Source organism: Amblyomma maculatum, chromosome 1, assembly GCF_055883805.1.
Source record: "Amblyomma maculatum isolate TAMU_Amacu chromosome 1, ASM5588380v1, whole genome shotgun sequence".
Taxonomy (NCBI): Eukaryota; Metazoa; Arthropoda; class Arachnida; order Ixodida; family Ixodidae; genus Amblyomma; species Amblyomma maculatum.
This window is the reverse complement of record NC_139344.1, coordinates 12,531,021-12,557,681: the sequence shown is the minus strand read 5'-3', so window position 1 is coordinate 12,557,681 and position 26,661 is coordinate 12,531,021. Positions and strand designations below refer to the sequence as shown.

Sequence of the window (26,661 nt, the reverse complement as noted above, 5' to 3'; positions counted from 1 at the left end):
AACTATCCAAAACATAAGCTATGAACTGCAAAATAAAACGACCTCAGTTAAGGCCTAATTGTGTTTTTTGTTTCGCTCCCAGTTATGCTGGTCCTTGCAGGATTTTTCCTCGACTCTGTTCTTCAAGACCTAGTAGAAGTAGTAGTAATATTTGGCTACAAAAATGAGTGCCAAAGAGGTTCGCAACTTGTTGGACCAGGGCCATCTATCACTCCGACATGGAGGATTCCAGCCAGGTACACCAATTAAAGGAGGAGAGTCAAGATAAATGGGGGACTGAATGACAGCAGTGCAAAGGAAAAGCAGTGTTCTAGGTTAGTGCAAATGGGAGATATAGTTGGGACAAGGTGCTTGAGGTGGAAAAGGTAAAAGAAGAAATGCACCGGGAGAAGGAGGAAAAAACTTTCTTGACATGGAGTATTAGGCACCGAGAATGTCCTGAGTACAGGTCACCAAGGCCAACCAATCCCTCAGCTGGTGCAGGACTAGCCAAGCCCACCCCGATGGGGAAGAAAAGTGCGGAAAATGAAATGTGGCGGGATGGTGAGCAAATTTGTTCGCACTTTACGTTTGATATGGGATCCAGTGACAGAGGAAAAGATGTGTCAAAAGAAGAATGAGATAATTTCGAAAATGCCTGGAAAGCAGCTTCATTCATCAAACTGACAGGTTGAAAGAAGCCGGCTATCCAGAACATGTCATCTCAGTTGCTGAAGGAATCTACAAAAAAAAATGAAAACAGCAAGGAAGATATGCCTAACACAGTGGACAGAGAACAACAAAACCTGGTTGCAATACCCTACCTGCACAGCATATCACATAATTTGAAACGAATAGGCAAAAACGTAAACATCAAAGTAGTCTTTACAGCTTTAGAAAAGTTATATCAAAGCTTTGTAGGATCAGTCAAACTTGTGGTGTGCGGCGACCCGCATGTAGCATAAAACACCAGACCTTATTTGTACCCTGCAGCACAGGTGTGGTGTACGAGATCCCATTAAGTAGTTGGAAATGTTACATTGGACAAACGGGTAGATGCCTCAATGAACGGCTCCGAGAACACAATTATAACTATGAAAAACTGGCATATAAGAAACATCCACAAAGGAAACGTTGCTTTGCAATTCAAGTATAAGGACTGTATGATTACAAAGCAGGCAATCATTTTTTTGTTCTTGTAAGTGGTGTAATTGGAAGATTTCTTCCCTATCGTTTCAACATTTTCGCGGTGAGTATTAATAAGAACCAGTAACAAGTTTTCGAAAACCAGAGATGGAGAAAAATAATGATTTCTCCCCTTTGTATAAAACGATTTGCAAAACAGACAACCAGCCGCTTTCTTTCTTTCCCTCTTTATTTCCCTTTCCACCGGTGTTCGAATCACTACAGACCCCCCTCCAATGGAGCCAGACTTTAAGCATTAGGCTTCACAAAACAGATTACTGGTAGAAGCAACAAGCAGATTACAAGAGAGATTCTGGAGGCAAGAGCCATCAAACACAAAAAGGACGCGTGCATCGGTGCACCTTCGATAATGCTCAGTGAAAAAGAACTTGGGATCCTGTAAGTGGCATAGGTTTACTCAAAACGCTTAGTTTATTATATTTTTTCTTGTATGGCAGTTTTTGGTTCTATATTGGGTGGTTTTTAAGGCTAGCGACACATGACTTAATTCTGCTCATTCATGCTTAACATTTTGGCAGCGGAAGCCCATATACAGCTCAACCTGTCTTTTTCATTTGTCTTCATCGATTGTTTAGCGGTGAGGCATGTGCTTTGCTCATGGTGTATACTTCACTTGTGTTTTGGATTTCTGTGATTTCTTGTTACTTATTTTTTTGGTTTTTGTCAATGCTCTGTTAGGAGAGAAAACCGGTACATGTGCATATGATCTTTTGACTTCGGCTGAGTTACATGTTACGAAAATGTGTATAAATTCCCTGTTTTCCAATAAACCTCAGTTGAGAGTTGGTGCTGTGTTCATCTCCCTACCTTTGAACAAGTCTATCTCAATCTCAGACCTCATTCCAATATTATGCGCACAAGTACTGATACAGCCACAAATTTATTAAAATGAATACGACTTTGCTGTCAACCATGATGAACTTGAGTTTATGCAACATCTTATGTCAGAGTGAAAGTGATCGCTCCTTTTGTTTATATGCTTCACTTTGAAGGAGATTATTAAGTTGGTTTAGACCTCAAGGTAGAATATTAGCTTAAATAGTTTAGTCACACAAACAAAAAGACCCGGAAAAGAAATTATAACACGGAAAAGAAATTATAACAGACTTCTTTTCTTCGTTGAAGCGTCGTACAGAGGAAGAAAGTAATCATACTTACACAGGTGGAAGCAAGCTCAAGCATTTTGGAGTAGCTCAGGGAGCAGTAATAAAGTAACTCCAGAGCAGCTCTGAAGCAATAAAACAAGAGTTTTGAAGCAATCATATTATATCTTGGAGCAAGTTTCTAGGCTCAAACGCTTTTAATAATGGAATTTTAGCTTTCTCACTTAACCGTTTGACTGTCGAATATTCCAAAAAAAAAAGAAAAAAAAACTCACCCACCAGTGCTGAACTATTTTAACCGCTATGCATTTAGCGCACTACCCGTACGGCAAAAACGACGCGGGACGGAATGCGGCTGCAGCACACGTATGACAAAAACAATCAAAGGGTAGCATACATGTTTGCAATAACTTGCATCGCGTGCCTAAACATCTTCGCAGTATGAATCTTATAGAAAAAATCCGCTCTGAAGAGGCAGTCGAGATCGCTGCATTGCGCTGCGTGGAGGGCACCGCTGGCAGGGTTGCGGGGCAGCGAAAACGCGACACGAATGAAAACGACAAACAAAACATACAAACTCATCGAATACGATCTTTTCTCCTTAAAAATGTGCTTTTTTTGTGTAGTTGATGGCAAATGCAAGATTTATTAATCTTGCAGACAAGGCAACTATTATTTCCTCTCGTCAAAAGCAGGCACTATTTTTCATCACGGATGCCGGGAGCGCAAACAAGGGCTGTAGCTATGGCAGTATTGCACTTGATGTATGAAACGGAGTATAGTTGGAAGTTCAAATCAATGAACAGTACGTTTCTGCTTTCTATCATGTGCATAATCTTTTTGATCCTGTGCCTGTGCTGATAAATTTCTTGGTACTGGTCAGTAATGCCTTCAGGGAAGATAGGTGGCACTTAAGTGTAGCCTTTTGTTACTTCAAATTCCTTACTTCATGGCCTTCTGCCAGTAGCTACTCAAATTATTGCTTGAGCTATCTTAGTTTCAATACACTGGCGATAGGCCCTGTGTGACTTTCAAACACTTTTGAAAACACATTTAGTGACTGGCACCTAAGCAGCATCACCTCCATAAGAGTTCCCAGTGTGCTTTTGTCTGTCGTAGGCATGACAGGCTCGATGGTGAAGTACCTGCTTGTTTTCACAGCAGAACCACTAGAAATAAGCCACGTTGCAGCTGGATAAGTTTCCAATGGCTCGTAGTCATCATCATCAGCCAGACTATACCAACTGCATGGCGAAGGCCTCTCCCATACTCCTCTAATTAACCCGGTCCTGTGCTTGCTGCATCCACTGCAAACTTTTTGACCTCATCCACCCACCTAACTTTCTGCTCAGTCATCCAAAAAAAGTGTCATCCAAAAAAAGTGAATGAGCTGAGTTACGAAGAAGTCGTTCGGCATTTGGAAGACCACTATGCTCCACAAGTTAACGAGATCGCTGCAAGTTATGCTTTCTTCATGCGCTCGTAAAACGAAGGGGAATCTGTTCATGACTTCATTGCGGAAATTAGACAATTAGCGGAGAAGTGCAACTTCGGAACGTCACTGGAAGGCATGTTACGGGACAGGATTGTGTGCGGTGCGCAAGATGAAGACGTCCGGCAACATTTACTGACTTAACGGAAGCTTACACTAGAACAGGCGGAAGACTTTGCTGTCTCGGCACAGAAAGCCTCCCAGAACGCCAAAAGCATGCACTCCGCATAGCCAGGAGAGGTACATTTTGCTTGACAAAAGAGCCGTTCATCGAAGCTGCGTCCAAGGATGAAGACGCGCGATACATGTGGAAGGTATGGTGGTGAGTCGCACACCGAGGCGGAATGCAAACACCTTCACGCGGTGTGCCACCAGTGCGGCAAACGAAGACATCTCCGCTGAATGTGCACAAGTTCTCTTCGGCACGTATCGCACCCGGCAGGCCAACTACGCCAGGGCTCATACGCAATGGCAGCAGCAGGGAACGTGAGCTCGGATGATAGCGAAGCCCTGTACACAATTTCAACAGTTCTCCACCAAGAAGCAAGCGTCCGCAAGGTTAGGCCAATTTACAAGGACATTAATTGGAATAACGTTCCTCTTACTATGCTGGTGGACACAGGATCACCCGTGAGTGTCATCTCCGTAACTACGTTTCGGAAGTATGAGACGCTGTGGCCGCCGTTGCAAAAATCACAGCTTAAGCTATCCTGCCTCTTGGCGAACTACCAGTTGTCGACCAGCTCAGTATGACTGCTACGTGTGACGGGAAAGGCATTCAGGGTAGGGTCATAGCGGTCGACAGCGTCAGACCATCTTTGTGTGGCGGAGACACAATCAAAGCATTCAATGAGGCTGGGGTGGCAACATTGTCGCGTGTGGTTGCGACTGTGCAACCGGCCAAGATAAAAGCTGCCAGCATGGAACTGCAACAGCTGCTCAACGAACATGCTGACGTGTTTGCTCCAGAACTCGGCGTATGCAAGGGACCACCGGTGACTTTGCAGCTGAAAGAGAATGCGTGCCCAAGGTTTTTTAAGGCACATACGGTTCCCTATGCTTTGAAGGATGTCGGAAGCGCTGGACCAACTGGTTGCACAAGATGTCCTGGCGACGGTGAAAAGCGCCGAATGGGCAACACCAGTGGTACCCATTGTAAAGGGCGATGGGTCTATCCGAGTGTGTGGAGACTTTCGTAAGACAGTGAATGCAGCCACAGTGATGGAACAGTACCCGCTGCCTCGAGTGGACGACATTTTTGCTAAGCTAAATGGCGGAGAAGTATTTACGATGTTGGATTTACGCCAAGCCTACAACCAGCTACCTTTAGACGAGGATGCCAAAAAAGATAGCAGTCCTCAACACAAAGGACGATGTATCAAGGCTGAAGAGGGTGGTGCAGCGGCTGCGGGAGTGACTGCACAAGGAAGAGTACAAATTCTGGCAAGACGAAGTAACTTTTCTCGGTCATCGGATCGACGCTAAGGGTCTGCGACCGAAGGACGATAACATCAAAGCAGTTGTCGAAGCCCCGGCACCTGTGAGTGAGCTGAAAGCTTTCCTCGGACTTTTAAATTATTACGGCAAGTTCTTGCTCAATCTGGCCACTGTGCTGGCTCCGCTGTACGCCCTCCTAGCTAAAGGGGCCAAGTGGCAGTGGAACAAGAAAAAAAAAAAAAGCTGTTCAGGAAATTAAGCAGGTAATTGTGACTTCCAAGTTCCTTATTCATTTCGACCCAGATAAGCCATTGCCGCTCGAGTGCGACGCATCATCAGTAGGCATTGGGGCCGTTTTGTCCCACCGCGTGAACGGTGTTGACTACCTTATCGGATTCCGGTCCAGGGCTCTCACAAAGGCAGAGCGTAACTACTCTCAGAAAAAAAAGCACTGGCCCTGGTGTTCGGTGTCGCACGGTTCAAAGACTACTTGTACGGACATCAGTTCGTGTTAGTAACTGACCACAAGCCTCTTACTAGTTTATTCAATCCAGGCAAAGCAATACCACCGATGGCGGCTGCGAGAATCCAACGCTGGGCCTTGTTCCTCGGCAACTACAGCTATACATTGCAGTACCGCAAGGGCAGCGAGAATTCCAATGCCGACGCCCTCAGTTGCTCGCCATTACCGGTTACGGAGCCGCGGGATGTCGCTGCCGACGAGTACGCATTGTATGCCCAGTGTCTTGAGGAAACGGTGGTCAGCACCCGGGAGGTTGAACAAATGACAAACCGACCTTCAGGTCAGAAGGTGGATTGCCGACGGATGGCCACCGTATCTACCGCAGGATCTTGAGAATCTCCAGTCATACTTCAACAGTAGAACAGAGCTAACCGTGAACCACAATTTGGTGTACTGGGGACATCGCATTGTTCTACCTATGGCGGTGGCAAAGCGCTTGCTGTGTCTGCTCTATGAGACGCATCCGGGTATGATGGCCATGAAAAGCACGGCGAGAACGCTGTTTTGGTACCCGGGTCTGGATTCTGACATAGAGCGACTGGTAAAATCATGCGGTATTTGTGCACAGGCCGCTGCCATGCCACCAGCACAGATACCTTTGGCATGGCCAGCAACCGGGAAAAGATGGAGCAGACTACACGCAGATTTCGCAGGACCAATGGACGGACAATGGTATTGGTTGTAGACTCCGAAACGAAATGGATGGAAGCAACCCCAATGAAACGAAGCTTTGTACTGTGAGCCTCACTTTAGGATGCAGCATACGATGCGACGAACAGCTGCGAAGCATTCGACATTACAATACATAACTCAAATTTTAATCGTGGAAAATCGGAAAGTTGCTCTATTTTTCGGACCAAACTTCGAAATCCGCTACTTTGTTCCAGATTTCGGGTGTGTGTGCAGAACTGAGGGCCTGGTTGATTAGAACCCTGGATAATCCGGCCATGTGCATTGACACTGTACAGTACACGGGTGCCATACCCTCCGCCTCAATCGAAACGAGCCGCCGTGGCCACGATCAAAACCAGGTACCCCGGCTCAGTAATCGAACGCCTTAACCACTGAGCCATTGTGGCTGGTAATAAGTAAGCAAGTCAATAAGCTTGAGCTTTTGTCTCGACGCACCATGGCTTTATTCCATCCGTGTCACTGCTGTAACGCCCTAAAAGCACTTCGCTCTGCAACAGTAAATCAAAAGCCAGACATCGGCCCTTCATGTACGGACCCAACCCAACCCGGGCCGGCAACTTTCCAGGCCTAGCACGGGTACCCGTAATTTTTTTTTCTAATTTATTTACTGTAAGCATTTTTGTTTTCTTGAGTTCGGATATCAGCCGTTTATTAAATTGCCACTTCTCACGTTCAAATTAAAACAAAGGGGAGGGGTCTGTCTAGTGTAGCTCGCGGAACTCCTTGGTTCCACGGAACCCTCTTTGAGAACTCTGCCGACCTTTGTTCAGACGAACTTTTAACAGAATATGTGCATAGGAAGATCTAAAATTTCGACATTTAATAAGGTTTGGAAATGATGGTTGGTTTGTTTCGTAAAGTTTGACGTCCGAAAGACACTCAGGCTATAAGACACCGTAGTGGGAGACACCGGAAATTCCGACCACCTGAGGACATTGAATGTGGGGGGTTTGGGAACGAATTTCTGTAGGTGTGCTTATCAGCTCGCCCATACTCGTTTGGATTCAATGATGCTGTGCGTCACTTGAATGATGTAAGCAGAGGCACAGCAGATATGTTGAGGCAGGCCACAATTGGCCCAGCTCTAGTAGCTCACGTTAAGGGATGTCAATGGGTAGAGAAGGCACTGTCAGCAGACTGGTAATGACAAAAATAAAAAGTAATAATTAAATCATCACTGACACTTCTAAGGATCGAGGGAGGGGGATAGAAAGACTGCTCTCTGAACAAATGGCCGGTGCATTGGGTTTTAAGGCGAGAAAGACAAGGTTGTGATAGGCCAAACATAGAGCTAACAAAAAAGACAAAAATCGCTGTTCTGTGGCCGGACTACCACCACAAATAGTCAAGAAAGCGCCTCTTAAGCACCAAAATTAAGGAAAAGTGGAGGGGGCGCTATTCTGGAATGGCGACGAAAAAAATTTTCCCACCAGAAAAGAAAAAAAGTGCAGTGCGCATGGATTCAAGACTGCATCTCTGATTGGGCTTAGATCGGCGCGTCATTAAATATGTTAACGACTGTCTCATTTGACTTCGGTGCCAGCTCCTGCCTAGGCAACGGACCTCTGCTCTTTGGCTCGCAGTGTGCATCAGATGTCTCACCTGCGGTGGGCACCCGATGGCAGCAGTTAGCCTTCGTGCATGAGCACATCCAGGCGAGTCGGCGCCGACGAGGTGCCATTTTTGTTCATGTTTCCGAGAGCCGAGACTGGATTGGATTCTAGGACTGGATGGGGTTGGCTGGTAGTGTTTTGCCTTGGTCGGGTGCGTGCGAAGAGAAAGGATCGGCGAGGTGCGGTGGGGAAAAGAGAGGGGGGGGGGGGGGCTTTTCAGGGACGGCCCGGAATTCTGGAATTAGCAGCGAAGTTGGGGAAGGGGGCGAAATTTTTTGGGTGACATTTCCGCCTTTCAGAAATAACAATAAGTACACATACTTTACACAAAATTTGAAGGGTCTGAAATTATGCACAAAACTTGTGCGTCAAATACAAAGGTGACGTAAGATGACAATATTTGGTTTAACGAACCAAAGCGATTCAGGCTATGACAGACACCGTAGTGGAGGGCTCCGGAAATTTCTACCGGCTGGGCCGGGTTCTTTAACGCGCACCGACATCGCACAGTACAAGGATGGCTTGCGTTTCGCCTCCATCGAGAAAGCGACTGCCGCGGCCGGGCATCGTTGAGCGCAGTAATTGAGCAACCAATGCACCACCACGACGGGTGCAGATGACTACAATAAATCATTCTTGGTGTTATTTCAATTCACTGAGGATCAGCTTTATCAGGTTGTTTGTTGCTGACCTGATTATTCCATAATCAAGAATAAATCACAGCCTTCACACTCCCAAGCATCATGGCTAGCTCCTCTAATGAAAAGATTTTGATTGATGATGACCTTCCAGTTCATTGAAAGTGTTCACTATTTGTTCCCACCAGCCTCCTCACCATGCTGCTCTATTACTACAGCGTTCCAAGTCAGCTGACTTACTCCAGCAGTTGCTAGCACTGCTGTGGTTTCAGCAATTATGGTAGCATTCTTCCCTCACTGAAGTTTTTGGGCCTAAATACTAGCCATGAATCTTCCCTTCAGCACAGTTTTTGGACTGTCACGATCTCAGATTTCCCCTCTGTCTAGTGATTCCGTGGTTTTGGCCCAAATAGATCCTCCAACTTTTAAACTGCTAGAGGTTTGAATGACTCTGGGGGCAACTAAACAAAATTAAGATAGGGTTTGGTTTGTGGGGTTTAACGTCCCAAAGCGGGTAAGGCTATTAGACACTCCATAGTGGAGGACTCCGGAAATTTCGACTACCTGGGGTTCTTTAACGTGCACTGACATTGCACAGCACACGGGCGCCTTGCTTTTCGCGTCCACCAAAAAGCAGCCGCCAAGGCCGGGATTCGATCCCCAATCCTTGGGAACAGTAATCGAGCGCCGTAACCACTGCGCCACCCCCGGCGGGGGTAATTAATTAAGATAGGGGAGACATAAAAAAAAGTGGGTATATTCAAGATAAGATTACAAGCATCTTCATTCCATGGTTTTCATTTTCACTCCAGCTCCAGGAGGCATGTACTTTTCTTAGAAGCTGCTCTTCCTTATCCATGAAATTGCAACTTGCATTTTGCACTTGTTTTTCTTTACAGACTCTTGGAAAATTTGATTGCAATAAAGACAGTGTATCATTCGAATGTAAAATCATTGAGCTCAGCAGTAATCATATAGTCAAAGCTCGCTACAGCAAACAAGTAAAAAATCATAAAATAGCTCGACTTAGACAAAACTCACAGACCAGAATTTCGCAAGAAACACAAGAAAAAGCAATGCGATTTAGTCACTAAAGCAATGGAAACTGGCGATCCTTGGTAACGAAGTGTGAAGACCTTCCCAAGTTCTATCAACAGTTTCGAAGGCGCTTGCAGCAGCTCCGAAAACCACAAAAAGCCAAGCGCCAGCGTGTTGGGCTAGCAGTATTATGTGGAAAAGCCAAATACTGCCAGCTAGGGATGGTTTTTCGGCATCATATCCAGTTGGTGTGGAAAACTGTATGTCAGAACGAAAGCTATCACCATTTCCCCCCCCCCTCTGTGATGGCAGACATGAGCACATGATGGTTACAAAGCCACCATCCATGACATTGCTTCTATGGTGCTGTAGGCAAGTGCTAAAGGCGTGCACTTCTGCTGAACCACTATGCCACTGTACCTATCGCGACGCTGTTGGCCAATGCAAGACATGAAGACTATTAAGCATGAATTTCGCGAAAACACTCGCCACACCACCACCAGTCATTTGCGTAGTGTGGCGAAGCCTGCTGCCTGCGGCCCAAGCAAACACCTCTTAGCACTGGAAGTTCAATATACCTGTTCCATGGCAAATTGCATTCAATACATAAAGCATGAATTATGCTTGTTAGAAATATTTAAATTTAATATAGCAAATAATTTGTAATACATCTGTGTTATATAAAGGTTTGACTATTCTTATCAAACAGTTTCCTTGTATAACTGCACTTGCAACATAAAGATGTTTTACATGTTTATTAGTGCAGAAGCATTAATGAACATGTATAGCGATGTCTGTGTTGCAATTAATGCGGAAGTATTAATAGCTATGTTGGTGAAGCCAAAAAGTGAAGCCACGATGGTTTGGGTGTCCACAGAGAGAGAGACACAGTGCCTTTCCTTTCTTGTAAACGGCTATGTAAAAGAAATAAATATTTAGTGATGATGGTAATTAATAACCCTAATGAAATAATGATGACCTAATGATAGTAGTAAATAAAAAGAATGAAATTAAAAGCCAGAAATAAATAACATTAAAAATTCAAATAAGGAGAAAGGTAGGAAATAATAAACCCATTAAAAATAAAAATTACAAAAGCGTTGTGGCAGCACTAACGCTTTTGCATTCTTTCAATGCAGTTTTGCAGTGACCATTTTGCATTTTAATGGTGAGGTTTAAAAAACTACATAATATTTTAGAGCAGCTGCAGCAGCCGCATATACACATGGAGACAGTATGTGCTGCGGAATGATGCACCACGGGTCTCAACTTCAACGCCTTCCCTTCCGAAAACCTGCAAAGAGAACGTTAATTTAGGCTATAAATGAAGGCCTTGACTGAAAATAAAAGTTATATTTGAGGTACCTAGAGGCATTCTGAACTACTACAATCCAAAAATAGAGCTTATTCAGCATGCTTTTCCCAGGTGCTCGAAGAGACCCTGAAGTGCAATACTAATTTTTATGGACAGACATCTGGGCATTTTTCTAACCACTGATTTACTAAAAAACAAAATACATACATAGTTTTGCACAATGTGCACCTTCTTTATTTGCCCAGCACAGCTAGACTAAGTGACAGATGTTAAATGTTGCTTCTTGGAGCCAGGCTATGGCCAAAGAGTATCAGCCTCAAGAGTTAGTTACATGATGCACTCATCTTCTATGATGTAAGAAAGTACATATATTGGAAAGTACATTTATTGGGGGGTGCATAGGCCTTGTTCTGGAAACCACTGGTTACAATAAATGAAGACTGATCTACTCTATGCAATGGTTCTGCTTAAAATCTTTAAAAAAAATTTTTTTAAAGAACTACATAAGAGAGCCAGAGTTGAGTCGGCAGATTGGAGAAATGTATTTGCAACACATGGTGCTCGGACAAAAAATATGCCCAAAGAGAGACATGTACCAATGCCTCAGAAAACTTCTGTGAGGTGCACTTGTTATAACATGCTATTTGCTGGCTGCAATTGCTTCACAGCTTTCTCAGGCAGCACAATGTTGACTGGCTAGTACTGCCGAAATAATCAAAGTAGAGTAAGTGCTGTCGCAATATGAAAACCCGAAGTCTCGCTCCCAATCACAAGCTGCCCGCTTAGTCTACATGAAGCCGCCGTGCACAGTAACATCCGAAGCACAAGCTCTTAGGATCATCCGAAGTCTCTCCATAAAGTAAGCCACCATTATGATAGGATGGCGCAAATAATTTTGGGTGATGCAAAGTATGGTGGCACAGGCTGACAATACATACTGTAACAAATGGTTTGTCCTAGCAGCAGGCCAAACAGTTAAGTTTTCATTTGCTATTGCAACTTTACAGAGAGAAGAATATACTAAATATTAAAGTGATATCAAACTACCGTATTTACCCAATTCCAAGCGCACCTTTTTTGGGCAAAAATAGGTGCTAAAATCGCATGTGTGTTAGATTGAAGTACAAACTGAAAGTGGCCTATAGCTGCCAATTGCCATCGCCACAATGCGGGTGCAGCAGCTCACATGCAATTGGCAACCATACCAACACATTTGCTCATCGTTTTCCGCATCGCAGGAACCGTTTGCAACCGGTGCGTTGTTGTCCGATCCATAGGCTCTCTTGTAATCAATGCTGCAGCGGCGACGAAGATGCGTCGTGTACGCCATGACAACAGTTTTAAGCTCAAAGTTATTCTGCGCACTGAAGAGAGCAGCAATAGGGAAGTGGCCCATCATTTCAGCATACCTAAGACTTTATCCGTAATTGGCCAAGACTGAAAAAGTCGATTTTTGAGAGCAAGACATCAAGCAAGGGCCGCCACGGTCCGCAAGCAGAGAGGTTTCCAGACCTTGAACATGAACTGGCTGATTTCACAAAGCAGCTGCTGGCGGATCACATGCCCGTGACTACTGCGGTGCTGAAGGTGAAGGCCCTTGAGCTAAGCTAGTAAGAACTTTAGTGATTAAGTTCACGTGAATAAACAGCCTGTTTCTATCTGAAAATAGTAAAATATTTACCTGCCTTATTTCATTTGTGGAATTTGTATGGCCGTTAGAATCGTGGCTTCCAGTTTTTTTTTTCTCTTTAGGTCATGCCAATTGGGAGCATGTTAGAATCGGGGGTGCGTTAGACTTGGGTAAATATGATAGTTGCGCATGTGGACATGAATGTCAGGAGAAATTACTTATTTTTTGTGAACTACTCAGGAACGAAGTGTAATCACTTTGCAGAGATAAAAGAAGCGACAGAGGCAATACTGGCAAAGACGAAAGGAGCTTCTAGCTTTCCTCCTTCAGTGGCCCTCTAACTATTCCAGAAGAAGCTAACATGATGCAATGGGAGATGCAGTGTCATTACTAAAAGGAATTCAGTTTCAGTGCGAGGAAATGTGTTAATACTTTGCACATTTTTTAGTGCTGAGTACATACCCTTCTTGCCCCATTTCTTCTTATATACCTGCAACAAAATTGAGGTTATGAAGTAAGGCATGTACAACAAATCAATTTGGCACAGCATGCGAATAATAGGCTCTACACAGGGAAACCGAATACAGTCGAGCCCAGATATATTGAACCCGGATAATTCGAATTTCAGTTATATCTCCTTGAATATCCCACGTAAGAGTATAGGAAAGCTGCGTCGTATATCAAACTCCAATTTCACCAATAGTTCAATATATCGAACTCCGCACCACGCATTGGAAGGTGCACCTTCCCCAAAGACAACTGCATCACCCTCAACTGTTTGCCGCGTGATGTTTTTAAGCCACGTGTGGAAGGAATGAGAGAGAACAGTTCAGCGATGGCTGGCCTAGAGCAGCGCCACGCCCTTTACCCAAAGGCACGCGCATTTGCAGGGATCATTTGGCGTGTGCCAGCATGTGCCGTTTGCGAGCCATGTGCGTGAAGGAACAAAAGGGAACCAGTTTGGCAACAGCCGGTATAGAGCAGACGCAGCCAGTGTACTGTGGTGTTTGGGAGATAGAACGAAGCGCAAGGGTGTGCCCTTCTTCTATTGAGCTTTCGCTCTCCCCTTCCAAGTCTTCATTCGCAGCAGCACGCACTACGCATTCGCAAACAAGCCAGCTCAGCCAGTGGTGTGGTAGAAAGAATATTGGATGCTTTGTCCACTGTGTGCTGTGAACCCTCTGTGCGCAGCGGGTGACGTGTGATGCGCGTCATGTGTCGTCATACTGAATGTGCGGCTTAGCGTAAGCTAGCTATGGCAGCTGCGAATGTTAAGAAGCAGCAGATTTTCTTTTTCTTTTTCGAGAGTCGTCCATCCTTGTCGTTGTGCTGAACCTGATGCGTAGTGTAAGCTATGGTGGCTGTGGACGCTAAGAAGCAGTAGATCGTTGTTTTTTTTGTGACAGTTGTCCACCCTTGTCATCATGCTGAATATGCGGCGTAGCGTAAGCTATGGTGGCTGCAGACATTAAGGAGCGGTATATATATAATATTTTTTTTGGGGGGGAGAGTCATCTATCCTTGCATCTATGAATCAACGAAAGCACACGGTCAGCTGTGATCATGACAGCGACTTTTAGCATTGTTCGTTTTAAACGGCATTTGCAGCTATCACGCTTTCCAATGATTTTGTGGCAATGGACTCCGCCTGCTCCGAGCACAATGTGATAAATCGAACCAGGCTTGTGCAATCAAGCCATCATGGGCACTCTGCCAAGTTTGCTCCCTGCCACTGCAGGAGCTAATATCAAAATTATAGTCAGAAGGAAAACACGTCGTGACATTATTGATGCGCAGTACCTTGGCGCACTGCCAATAAATGAGCTGCGGATGCAACGGCCAAAGCGGAGGGATGCACCACCAACGCATATTTTTTTTTTCAATTTCTCGGTGTAAAAAGTGGAGGGTAGGTTTATTATGCGAGTGGGTTGATTACGTGACAAATACGCTATAATTTTTCACGATCGCAAGGGGCATCTCAAGCCAATTTCTGTATATTGATATATCGAACTATTTCACGACAGTAGATATCTAGAGAGAAAAAAATTATAGCAAAGACTGCTACGCAGCTTTTCTTTTCAGATCCACCTCCTGCGCATGGCACGACTGCAAAGTGTTTGTTGGCTTTGTCTACGTCAACGCCATGCTAGTGCTAGAGTGTGCAAGGTTTACGTTGGTCTTGACTGATCACGCAATGTGAATAACACCACACCAATGTGAAGAAAGGAACATTTGGAAAGCGTAAATTCTGCAGACAAGGAGGCACTGCACTAATGTTAATATTATTGCACAAAAAGGAAAGTGCAGCTGTTCAGAAACAAACACAATGAAATCAAGTAAAAGGAGAAAGTGGCAGCCACGCTGCGGTGTAGAATCTCGTTATTTAAGCCTTCAAGGGACAGGAAAAATGTTCGAATTATTGAATGGCCCTAAAATACTGCAGATGGCCGTTTGCATCACAGTGCTTTTATTTACAGGGCCCCTGAAACGGCACTCGCAGTAATATTCTAATGCAACAAATCCATTAGGCGGTCTTTGCGAGTACCGTAAAAACCCACACATAATAAGACGTTTTTTTCCCAGATTTTATCACATCAAATTTCTACCTCATATATGTGCTGATCCAAAAAAATTGAAGCCAAAATTGGCAGTTCAGTAGTAGTTATTAATCAGCACTATCAGCATTAGGCTTCCAGCTAGAGGAGGCGCTACCAAGTGACGGTGCTGACGAATGTTTCAATAGTTTCGGTTTCACCACGCTGACACTGCAATCTTCGCAACCACGATGCCCGTGACGCACACGCGACCAGAAGCATGCCGAGCACACCTTGTATGATTTCCCACACCTCAAACGGGTCTCTCACGGGCCTCTCCAGTTATGCTGCCATGTCCTACAGCCGAATCACGGACGCTTGACCAGCAATCCCAAGGAGCATGCCAGTCGTACTTTCGAGAAATGTGGGATACCGAACGCGTTTAGAGGTACTGAAAAAGATTTTATACAGAAAGCTGTCTCTAGCAAGGAACTCTCGACAGACAATAAACGTACCAGACGATGACGATCGGGAAAACTTTGAATCTGAGAACACTTCCGCGGCGCATACACCACGCGCAATGCTATCTGTGAACAGGCGCGAGCGCGGCACAGGATGGCCGAAATCAAAGCATGTTAAGACATTATTCTCTGCTGCATATGAACATGGGCTGACACAGCTTCAGCTGCAGAGTTTTGGGAGTGCCAAGTACTAGTGAGATGGGCTGAAAACAACAGTTTAGCACTTCGCTCCAAATGCTGGCCAAATTTGAGTGATTACACACAAGGCACATCATACTACTTCCAGGACACCCAATCCATGGCTACTGAAAACATCATGAAGTTGAAAATGGCCTTTGCAGCTCATGCTGTACACACTGGACATTCTAAGGTTGTAGGCCCAGGCTCTGCCTATGACATATATCGTAAGTTAACAGTACTGCGAAAAATGCATGTCATGAGATATGGCCTGCTCTTGTGTAAAAAAAAAAAAAAGAAAAAAAAAAGAGGAATATGCAGGACAGTTTACCTTTTTGGCTTTCTTCTTTGGTGGTTGCAGATCCTGCGGGTAAACAAGACCATTGCGTTTTCACTACCAAGAAATTGTCCCCCCCCCCCAGTGCAAGTTATTAAAAATAAAAACAAAGGATAGCTTTCAATGCTACTCGTGAGATTTGTACCACTATATTCTATTGGCAACACAAAGTGGAAGATATTTTTGGACACGCTTTTTGAATGATTTGGCAGAACATATACAGATGGTTTTTATCAAGGATGCGCGAATATTGAAATTTTAGAATACGAATTGCCCCGCCGGGGTCGTACAGTGGTAAGACGCCCGACTACTGTCCGGAATACCCGGGTTCGAACCCGACCTCGGCGACTGCGTTTCGATGGAGCCGAAACGAAGAGGCGTCCGTGTGCTGTGCGATGTCAGCGCACATTAAAGATCCCCAGGTGGTCGAAATTACTCCGTAGCCCTCCACTACGGCTCCTCTTTCTCTCTTTCCACTTTAACTCCCACCTTCCTCCCTTCCCTTACGGCGCGGTTCAGGTGTCCACAGACTCAAGTGTGACAGATACTGCGTCTTTCCCTTCCTGTGAACCAATTATTATTAAAATATGAATCGAATACTAATATGGGAAAAAAAAATTGCTTTTGAATATCAACTATCAGAAAAAAAAAAAAATTAGAAAGCAAACACTGCTCATCTTGTTTACTTCAGAATTGACATGTATTCACAAATACAACTAAACTACCATTGTACAGAAGCGTGTACAGTCCAGCCCACTTATAACAGCCGCAGATATAACGAACACTCGCTTAGTACGAACGAGGGCGGTGCTACCGTCAAAATATATATTGGGGCAATGGCACAGTGTCTCACATAGAACGAACTGTTGTGGCCTTAACACTCGGTTAGAGCGAACGCGAAGCTGTTGGGCCCCCGTAGTTGACCGAGCTGGCAATGTTTGGCGCGGTTTCGCTTGACTGCGAACCCGCGGCAGCCGAATTTCGCGCACTTTGTGTTCCCCTGACACGACGCGAACACAGAGCGCACAAAGCGTCCCCCGGCGCTTCTTTGCGGGTAAAATAAAGTAAAAAAAGAAAAAGCGCGCGTTGAAAAACGAAAACGAAAAAGCGCGCACGCGCGGTGACGAAAGAGAAAGTGGCGCCGCCCACGTCGCTGTGATGCATCCACGTGATCTGCGTCGGCCAATCCGGAAAGTCAGGCGCCTGCTCTACCGGCTCAAACCGGTTCTCCATTTGTTGCTCCGTTGCCACCCCGCGCTGAGGGCATTGCGCCGTCGATTCTTTCTGTGCGATGGCACTGCGTTGACATCGTTGCCGCATCCGTGCCTTTCCCAGATTGGGGAGTTGAAGGCTGCCTCAACGCGCGAGCCCAAGGGCTTGACTTGCGCCTGGTGCGATGGAGGACTGTACGCCGACCTCTTCAGGTGCTAAAAGGAAAGCTGTCGACATCGCAACGAAGATGGCCATTGTTGATGAACTTGCTCAAGGTGCAAAAAACTGCGAACTGGTCAAGAAGTACGGACTGTCGAAATCGACCATTTCAACCATTGCTAAGGGCAAGGAAAAGATTCTTGGTGCTACCGTGAATGCCGACCCGACGACTAGAAAGCGCCTTCGGAAGGCGACCTACGCGGACGTTGAGGACGCACTGCTGAAGTGGTTCGCTGACGCCCGGTCTCGCAACGTTCCGATCAGTGGACCGCTGATGCTCTCCAAGGCTAATGACTTCGCCTTCCTTTTGGACTTTCCCGATTTCAGCCCAGGCAATGGATGGCTCCACCGGTTTAAGGCTCGCCACAGAATTGTTTTCAAGGCGGTCGTCGGCGAGGCCGCGTCTGTGAACAACGAGGACGTCGATAAGTGGCTTTCCGATAACCTCCCAACAATCACGAGCTATGCTCCACGGGACGTTTACAATGCCGACGAGACTGCGTTGTTTTATCAGATGTTGCCATCTAAAACGCATGCCTTGGAAGGCGACAAGTGCGCAGGAGGGAAGAACAGCAAGTTGCACATAACCGTTCTTCTGTGTGTCAATATGGATAGCAGTGACCGGCGGCTGCCTTTTGTCACTGGCAAGTCACGTAAGCCACGATGCTTTGGAAGCTACGTGCCCGTACGCTACAGGAACAATACAAAAGCCTGGATGAGTCTTGACTTATTTGCTGAGTGGCTTGTCGAGTTCGACCGTGACATGGCACGAAAAAACAGGAAGGTCCTGCTCGTGCTGGATACCTGTGCGGCGCACCATGTGCAGCCTTCCTTGAGTGCGCTGACAGTGCTCTTCTTGTTTCCCAATGCAACCTGCAAAATTCAGCCGCTGGATATGGGCATCATTCATGCGTTCAAGGTGGGCTACCGGCGGCGCGTCATCCAACGCTTGTTGATCGCGATTGATGCTGCCATGCCAGTTCGCATCAGCTTGCTTGCCGCCGTGGAGATGTTGAAAGCGGCGTGGATGGAACTCACCGCGGAGTGCATAGCAAATTGCTTCCGCAAGGCGGGTTTTATGGGCCCAGGCACCGAGGATGCCATAGATCACCCACCGGAAGGCCGGTCGCACGAGGACTTGTGGCAACGCGTCGTTGACACGCAGCTGGCCGGACCCGACGTTGCCTAGGACGATTTCGTTTCTGCTGACGACGACGCCGACATTGCGGAGCCATGCACTGACGAAGCTATTGTGCGTGAAGTACGAGCCCTTCCTGACAACCCAGAGAGCGACGAGGACGATGACGAGGATGCTGCTCTACCGCCGGTTACTGTGAACGCTTCAACCGCGATCGGTTACATCGCGTCACTTAAGAAACTCATGTGCAGCAGAGGCCTTAGCGATGAACATATTACCGCGCTGGAAAAATTAGAAACGGCAGTGATGCGATCAGCTTTGAAGAAGCAGACATGCATCACGAACTTTTTTCAAAAATAAAGTTAACTTTCGTCTCGCTTGCTCTTTTTGCCCGTATTATAGGTGGTCCACTTACTACCAACTTTGGATACAACGAACAAATGTCGCGTGACGATCAAGTTCGTTATAAGTGGGCTGGACTGTATATTACTGAAAAATCCAGTATAAATTTTACTGAGAATTCTGTAAACTGGTTTTCTGTACAGGAATGACCTGCATAAAAACCAGGCAGAGCTGTCACGTCACTGCTGAATACAGGAAACTCATTAATTCGGCCTTTAAGGAACCGACCAGAAAAAATGTCTATTGAATGGCCTGAAAAAACTGTTGAAAAGCTTTTGCACCACAATGAGTTTGTCGAACACCTACACGATGGCTGTCTGCATTGGAGATGAAACCTAAGTGAGAAAGACGTTTTTCCTGGCTTCGTCAAGTGCTTCGATTTGCGCACACTATATTGGGAAGGCCCGCTTCACAAAATGGCAGTGTCGCGTTTTGGGGATGCTTCACTGCACAGTAAACGTGGTCAGGTGTGACGAGGCTGTTTTGTGAAGAGGGACCTTCCCGGCACTGCAAGTCCACGAGGTTAAGCATTGCAGCGAAGCGCGCAAAACACTGAAACTTCAGTGAATTCGAACATTTTCGGTGTATTCGGCCATTTTCGAACTTTCGAAAATTCCAAGTATCAGTTTTTCGAATATGAATCAAATAATATTCAAATCGTATTCAAAATTTCGAATATCCGCACAACCCTACTTTTTATTTTTGCCTGTATCAATTTATCGGTACAAATGTGTGTAAGGGCAGCACCCATGTATGGGTGCGATCCATACACGGGTGCGGCCATATTTCCCAAAGTAAATAAAAAAAAAGAAAATGGACAAGTGCCTCCCTTAAACTTTGTATGAACCTTGCGGGAATAGCCTACAAAATGCACGTGCACAGGAACTTCCAGATGCCGCCCATGGATGGCGCCGGAAGTCGCGGGTCATCATGACCATATTTTCCCTCTGCCGCGAGCTTCCGCAATCCATATCAACATCGGTATCGCCAGCCCCTGTCACCTCGGCTTTGTTTTGCGACTGTCAAAGGCACATGAGTGGTGGTAGCGTGGTTGGCATGGTCGCATGCCATAGTTGCGGCTCTTGTGTGCTCTCTGCTCTATTTTTCGTGAATTGGTGTCTAGCGTTGCCATCCTAGCACGATGGGCAAGTATATTGGTAGCTACACGGAAAGCTTTAAACTGAAAGTAGTGGAGTTTGCCTTCTAATGCGGCAAGGGTGCAGCGGGCAAAAACTTTGACGTGCACGAGAAGTGCATCTGAAGGTGGTGCAACAGGAAGGATGTGTGGAAGAACACCAGCTAAAAAAAAAAAAAAAAAGGCGTGCCTTTCGAGGCAAGCCGTGCAAGTATCCCAAGCTGGAAGAGGAGCTGTTCCGTTATGCAGTGGAAGTACGGAACAATGGCTATGCGTTGACAACAGACATGCTGCACCCGAAGACACAAGCCTTGGCAAGTGTGAGAAACATACCACGCGAGGGCTTCAAAGCTAGCGTCGGCTGGTTAAAAAGATTTCTAGAGAAGAAGGGCCTATCCTTTCGGCGAAGGGCCACGTTGTGCCAGCGGCTGCCCCCCGACTATGCTGATAAGCTGCTCAGCTTTCAGAAGTATGTCATCGGTCTGCGCCATGAGCACAACTATATATTGTCTCAAATAGCAAACACCGACCAGACTCCCGTGTGATTCGAATGCCCTGAGAACTGCACAGTTAATATGAAAGTGAAAAAAAGTGTTTCCGTCCGGACAACTAGCACAAAGCACCAATGGTAGAGTGTACTGGAATGTTTTGAGTGGGAGGAACGGAGGCTGATTCTATTGGCAGGAGCGAGCCCCGCTTGCGTAGAAAGTTGCGGCGACGCTGCTGTCGCCCGCACTTGAACAGCGTCTGCTTGCTCGCTGCGGATGGTAGTCGTGCTTGTTTCTGGTAATGCTTGCAATAGAGAAATCTCTGTATACCTGCTTTTCGATTGTTATGCCTCCCAAGCGGGGGCTAAACAACTGCTATGCGCCAGCTGATGAAAAGCGACAACAGAATCTACACAAACTTGACAAACCAATAGACGTCGAGTGCACAGTATACGAGTTGTATTTCAAGCCGCGTTTTATAACAAAGCGACTACGTGCTTATATTGTGAACAGGGCTGAAGTGCGAATTCTGAGCGATACTTTAAATCTTTCCTCCGAGGTGGTCCTTGACAATCTTACTGAACTTTCCAACGTACCTCAGTGCGAAAACACCGGCACCGAGGCCAGAAAGGAGAAGCCGGCAAATAGGCATGCCGGAAAAGAAGACAAAGCGTCGCCGTAGAGATGATTTATCTCTTATACTCATTCAATGCTGGCAATAAATGTTTTCCAATCAAAAATCCATCAGACAACGGTGATCGCGGTGCAGTTGGTCACGAACTAGGAATTGGGGTTAGTGCCGACTGCGTTGGTCTAGCTGATCTTTGCAACTTTGCGCTTACTTCGAGGTCATGGGCAGCACAGGTATTTCCGAACTTTTCTGGAGTGTCATACGTGGCCTGCACACTGGACTCCCGCTCAGATGAACTCGTAATTGCGAGAGCCATTTTTTCTTTCTTAACCAAGAACAGCGTACAAGTGTAAGAATTTGTGCCAGAAAAATTGGTAGCATCGTTTGAGAAGCTTACAAGAAGCAACATAGCTCTTGCAAAGTTATTAAAAAAAAAAAAAATCAATGGGTCCAATTGGGATGACCAGTCACATTTAATTGGTTCTGGCGGTCCGAAATGGTTTGTCCAATGGTTCGTGTCCAACCCATCTGGTTTCTTCACTCCTAATTGGGACGCTCAGTTGGTTTCCACTTGCAAATGGGAGTTACGAAACCAATGGGCTTCCCAATTAGGAGTGAAGAAACCAATTGGGCCTCCAACTGGACTTCCCATTGGTTCTAACTGGTCTAAAGGAAACATTCCCAATTGGGAAAGTCCAAGCATGATATCCTTGACTGAGATATGCACATATATACATATCTATATAAAAAGAAAACAGTAGAAAAATTATAAGTTAATTCTTATAAAAAGTATTTGCAGCTTAATCTTCGTAACTGATCTCATCGTGTCCACTGCCAGTGCGGAAATAACTAAGTAAGTTACCTCTGAATAATGAAGGAGTATGACTGGCCTCAGCAAGACTGTTTAACAAATGAAGTATATAAGTTTCTGCATTGAACCCTGCATATCCCCCAAAAAAAGTCAAAACTGAATTTCTGTTCTATTTTTTTAAGCTATCTGTGTTCAAACCATTTGGGCTCAATTGGTATGCCATTTGAGTTCAGTTGGTGCTTCCATCTGGAATTAATTGGTCACCCATCAGAATGAAATGGTTCTCCAATTCATGTCAAAAGGTCAGGCCCAATAGGTGACGAAAACACAATTGGTTGACCAATTCATTTCAATTGGAAAATTTCCAATTGAGATTTTTTTCTTTTGACTGGGAAGATCTGCAAGCATCCCTCTGTACTGTGGAGGGGTGGAAGCGTCGTTTGTGGCTGCGTCTGAGTTCGCAAAGGCTCTTCATGCACTTATGCAGTCAATAAAAGGAGCCGTTACCGCATCTGTCTAGATCATAGAAAGTGGCTATTAGATCGATTTTTTTACTAGCTACAGCCTTTGTGAAACGTTAGAGCTCACGGTGTTCTTTTCTGAGCCATGTAGTGGGGTATTTGTGGATATTTTACTCATTGGAGGTGACAGGACCAAACATTTTACCTTCAGGAGATCTGGAACATTGGGAATTCATTACAAGCTATGCAGTGTGCCTGAAAAGCAAACTCCCTTGATGGGCTAAAAAAAGATAACGAAAGCGTTCCCTAGCGACCACGGCATGCATCGCAATCACTGTAATATACGTAGGTTTTTACATAACTGAGTCAGGGGAGTCTTCGGGGTCTCAGACCCCCCTCGCGACGATGTAGGGGTGGTATTAATCCAAAGCAGGCAATCATCTTTTTCTTTTCTTCTTTTTTTGTCAGTGATGGTCGGAAAATTTTTGCACTGTCGATTAGAAAATTTCAGTGTGATTTTCAGCAAGATTCATTGCATGATTTCCAAAATTTAAGACAGAAAAAAAAAAAAAAAAAAAAAAAAATGGCACAGTGCATATAGGCTGAAGAAAATTTAACTGTGGCTTAGCTCTGGTTAAACTTGGATGGAAGCGGAAGCTTTGTTTTGCCTGCTACATTATTCCCCTATCACATCCTATCACTAGAGATCTCCCTTCGATGAAGCCAGACTTTAATCTTTGATTGCGTCACGGCGTCCAGCAAACTACACAAGATCGCTGCTGTATGTATGCACGGGAGGAGGCTAACTACACAAGATCGCTGCTGTATGTATGCACGGGAGGGGGCTTCCTGTATAAATTTCAAGGCATCTCACTTACCGCTGCGCAATGTTCTGGATTTTTTAGGGGGGCGCGTTTGGTCACAGAGCATTCGCATAAATCATGTAACTAAGAAGCAACAATTTGCGAAACTGAGTATCACGCGAGCAATACAAAGGCGCTTCCGCGTGTGGCAGCAAACGACGGTCTGACCGCGAAGACGCACTCAAGTGCGGATGACTGCAGCGCCACCGCCAACGTTCCGTGCTCACCGGCCCCCTCCGCGGCAGCCGGTCGCGCTACTCAAAGCATTCTAGTACACTCCACCAACGGTGCACCATTATGCCGTGAATCACCGCAGACGGGCAGAATCTGCCCCCCATGTTAGGCCCCATGTTAGGCAAATGATCGCTCCTCATCTTGGACAGTTTCTGCGGTCACTTGACGGATAAGGTTGAAGAACCCCTGCACAGTATCCACACAGACATGGCCCATATTACGGGTGGCCTGACCGGCATGCTGCAACCCCTGGACGTCAGCATCAGTCAGCCTTTTAATGGTACTTAGCTGGAATTGGTTCACGTGTAACACCGTATCTACAGACATTGTATCCCGTAGTTTCAAAGTGACCAGGATTTCAAACAGTTTAGACGGGACTGAAGGCGACGACTTGTGGGGTAAACGTGCACCACAGCACAGCACCGGCTCAGAGTCAGGAGACTCCATGAGTGACAACTGAATGGTAAATAAACACCACACATTCACCGATTGGCCTGCTTTTACTTGAAAAAAAAAAGAAAAAAATTGTATGTCGCGTGTATGGGCCGCACAACAAAAATTGGCCCTCGAATCTGTAAAAAAAAAAATGTGTGGCTCTTACACACATTTAAACGGTATATTTTCATATTGTTTACATCGAACAGTCACACCATCCCTTTGAATATCTCATGCAGGAGTATGCGACTTCTGCTGTTTGTGTTTATCAAACTCTTACTCAGAGGAGCATTCAATGCACAGTAGGCTTCCTTTAAGACCAACTCTATTGGATAAATTCTGACAATATGAACAATGCCTACCCATTGGTTGCTTCTCTAAAGCAGGTGTTCTCAAACTGAGTTCCGCAGATTCCGTGAGCTTCCACTGACATTGTGGAACTACAGTGCGGTTAGGAAAATTTCAGCTAACTCACTCTAGCAAAAAAATATGTGTAGCAAGTTCCGTCATATCAAGGTCAACCACAACACTTTTGGTACGTAAGTTCTCAAATAGATACGCTTTAATAGAAGTGAGATTGGCCAATTGAGAAACTTATAATATTGGAGAAGTCACCAGGTGAAGGTTCGTTGCACTCAAATTTAACTGTATTAGCAATTATCCTCTCCCTCCAAGAGAATTTTATTATTTCCAAGTACTAAATATTTAGACACACCTGGTGTGCTCGCATATCTTTTTCAGGGACAATTCTGTTAAAGGGACACTGCAGCGGTTTTCCGAAGGTAAATTGAAGCACAAACGAAAGACGGTCCACAAAGAAGAGGCAACCACAAAACCATAACCAGTGGTTTTCGAATGTGCCAATACTACAGATTTTTGAAGTGGATTATTTTTTTATCATGTCTGTGAAGTTATTTTTTCGATTATGCATAAAATACCTGCGCAGTCGCCGACTGAAAGCGCGCAATTCAAATTTCCCATGCCCCGCGCGCCTGCTACAGAGGAGGAAAGCGGGGAGAGAAATCTCGCTTCTCCGTCCGTTGTGATGTCACTGTGAGGAGCCGGAGGCATTCAGAGCTAACGGAAGGGGCTTTCAGCGTGCGGTGTTCCCCGTCTTGCGTGCGTTGTGGGCGTACAAAACACGTCAACTAGTGCTGTGCACCTAATACAACACAACTGCATGTGTTTGGATGCACGAACAGCTGTGGACGCGATGATGCAACTTCTATTGTGTTAAAAGCTCTCAGCGTTGCTGAGAAGAGAGTTAAATTCAAGCCGACCAAAGAAAACATTCTACTTGAAGCATTTTCGTGAACTACATGCAGTTTGTTCCTAATGCGATTTCTATAGAGCTTGACAAAAAGGCATGGCTGAACCATGATGCGGCTCCTTGTATTTCCTTGCACAAAAGAGTCGAGACAGTCGCCATTTCCTAGAACCGCAGTTATTAATGAAAGAAAAGGGAGGTAAGGCTTGTACTTCGTAGTTACATTACTTTCTGGCTATTCAGGTCTTATTTGTATGTGAACCGTTGCGTTTAGCTTTGATTGCGACCTGTTAATGGAGTGCAATCTCGTGATGGGACGAGCAGACAGCATCGGTGCATGGTTGTATTCGCGTGTCTCTCTCTTTTTTTTTCTTCGCAAAAGCTACGTGCAACGGCTTCTGTGCTAAACATGGACAACTCATCAGCAGAACACGCTGATTTTTACGAACTAGCAGATGATTAAGATGAGCCCGCTGCTGTGTCGCAAGAAGGCTTTGCGAGATCCTTTCCAGCAGGGCACGTGCCTGATGTTTTCGTGGAACCCTTACGGGAGCATTATTAGGAAATAAGTAGTGTACCGCTCAGCTGAGTATAGGCGCACAGAGCGACGTTTTCTTCAATGCATCCAAGTAAGTAATCACCGAAGTAGTTCATGTATGGCCTTGTGATTTTGCACCCGTAGCTGCATCGTCATTTTACATAGTCCTGTCCTGTTTGGGGATGCAACTTAAGTTAGAAATGAAAACGACGAGGCTCTTGTAAGAAAACACATTTCGGAACATGGTTTTCTCATGAAGGTATAGGTGCGAAGGAGCTGCAGCTTAGCTTTCAACATACGTCAGCTGTCAATTCACTAATCATGCATTGTGAGAGTTGGATAAAAGGGAAAGGTCCTCTAACGTCTCCTAAATGTACTATGACTCAAGCAGCATTCTGCGCGCATTTGACTTGGTCTCCAGCACAATGGCCCCGTCAGTGCCTCGCATGCATTGCAGAGCTCGGCAACCGCGCTTCGCTTATTGTTCGTTTGTCTGGTGGCAGCTGTGTACTGCTTCACCCTTTCTATAAAATTCTTCGTTTCCCCAAGGTACGACAACTAACACTCAAAGCAGGATTTGGTACACCAAGC

The 26,661-nt window shown here is 45.5% G+C and overlaps 1 protein-coding gene across 1 annotated transcript in view; it reads right to left on the bottom strand.

The window, feature by feature from the left end:
- Positions 1–10,861: 10,861 nt before the first annotated feature.
- Positions 10,862–26,661, bottom strand: part of LOC146201780 (neuroguidin) — a 70,877-nt gene continuing 55,077 nt past the window's right edge. Inside the window, exons 11-13 of the mRNA XM_084587735.1 lie at positions 16,231–16,263; positions 13,130–13,157; positions 10,862–11,016 (exon numbers count right to left, since the gene is read on the bottom strand). Coding sequence (XP_084443861.1) covers positions 10,994–11,016; positions 13,130–13,157; positions 16,231–16,263 — 84 coding nt within the window. The 3' untranslated portion in view covers positions 10,862–10,993. The remainder of the gene's footprint in view (positions 11,017–13,129; positions 13,158–16,230; positions 16,264–26,661) is intronic.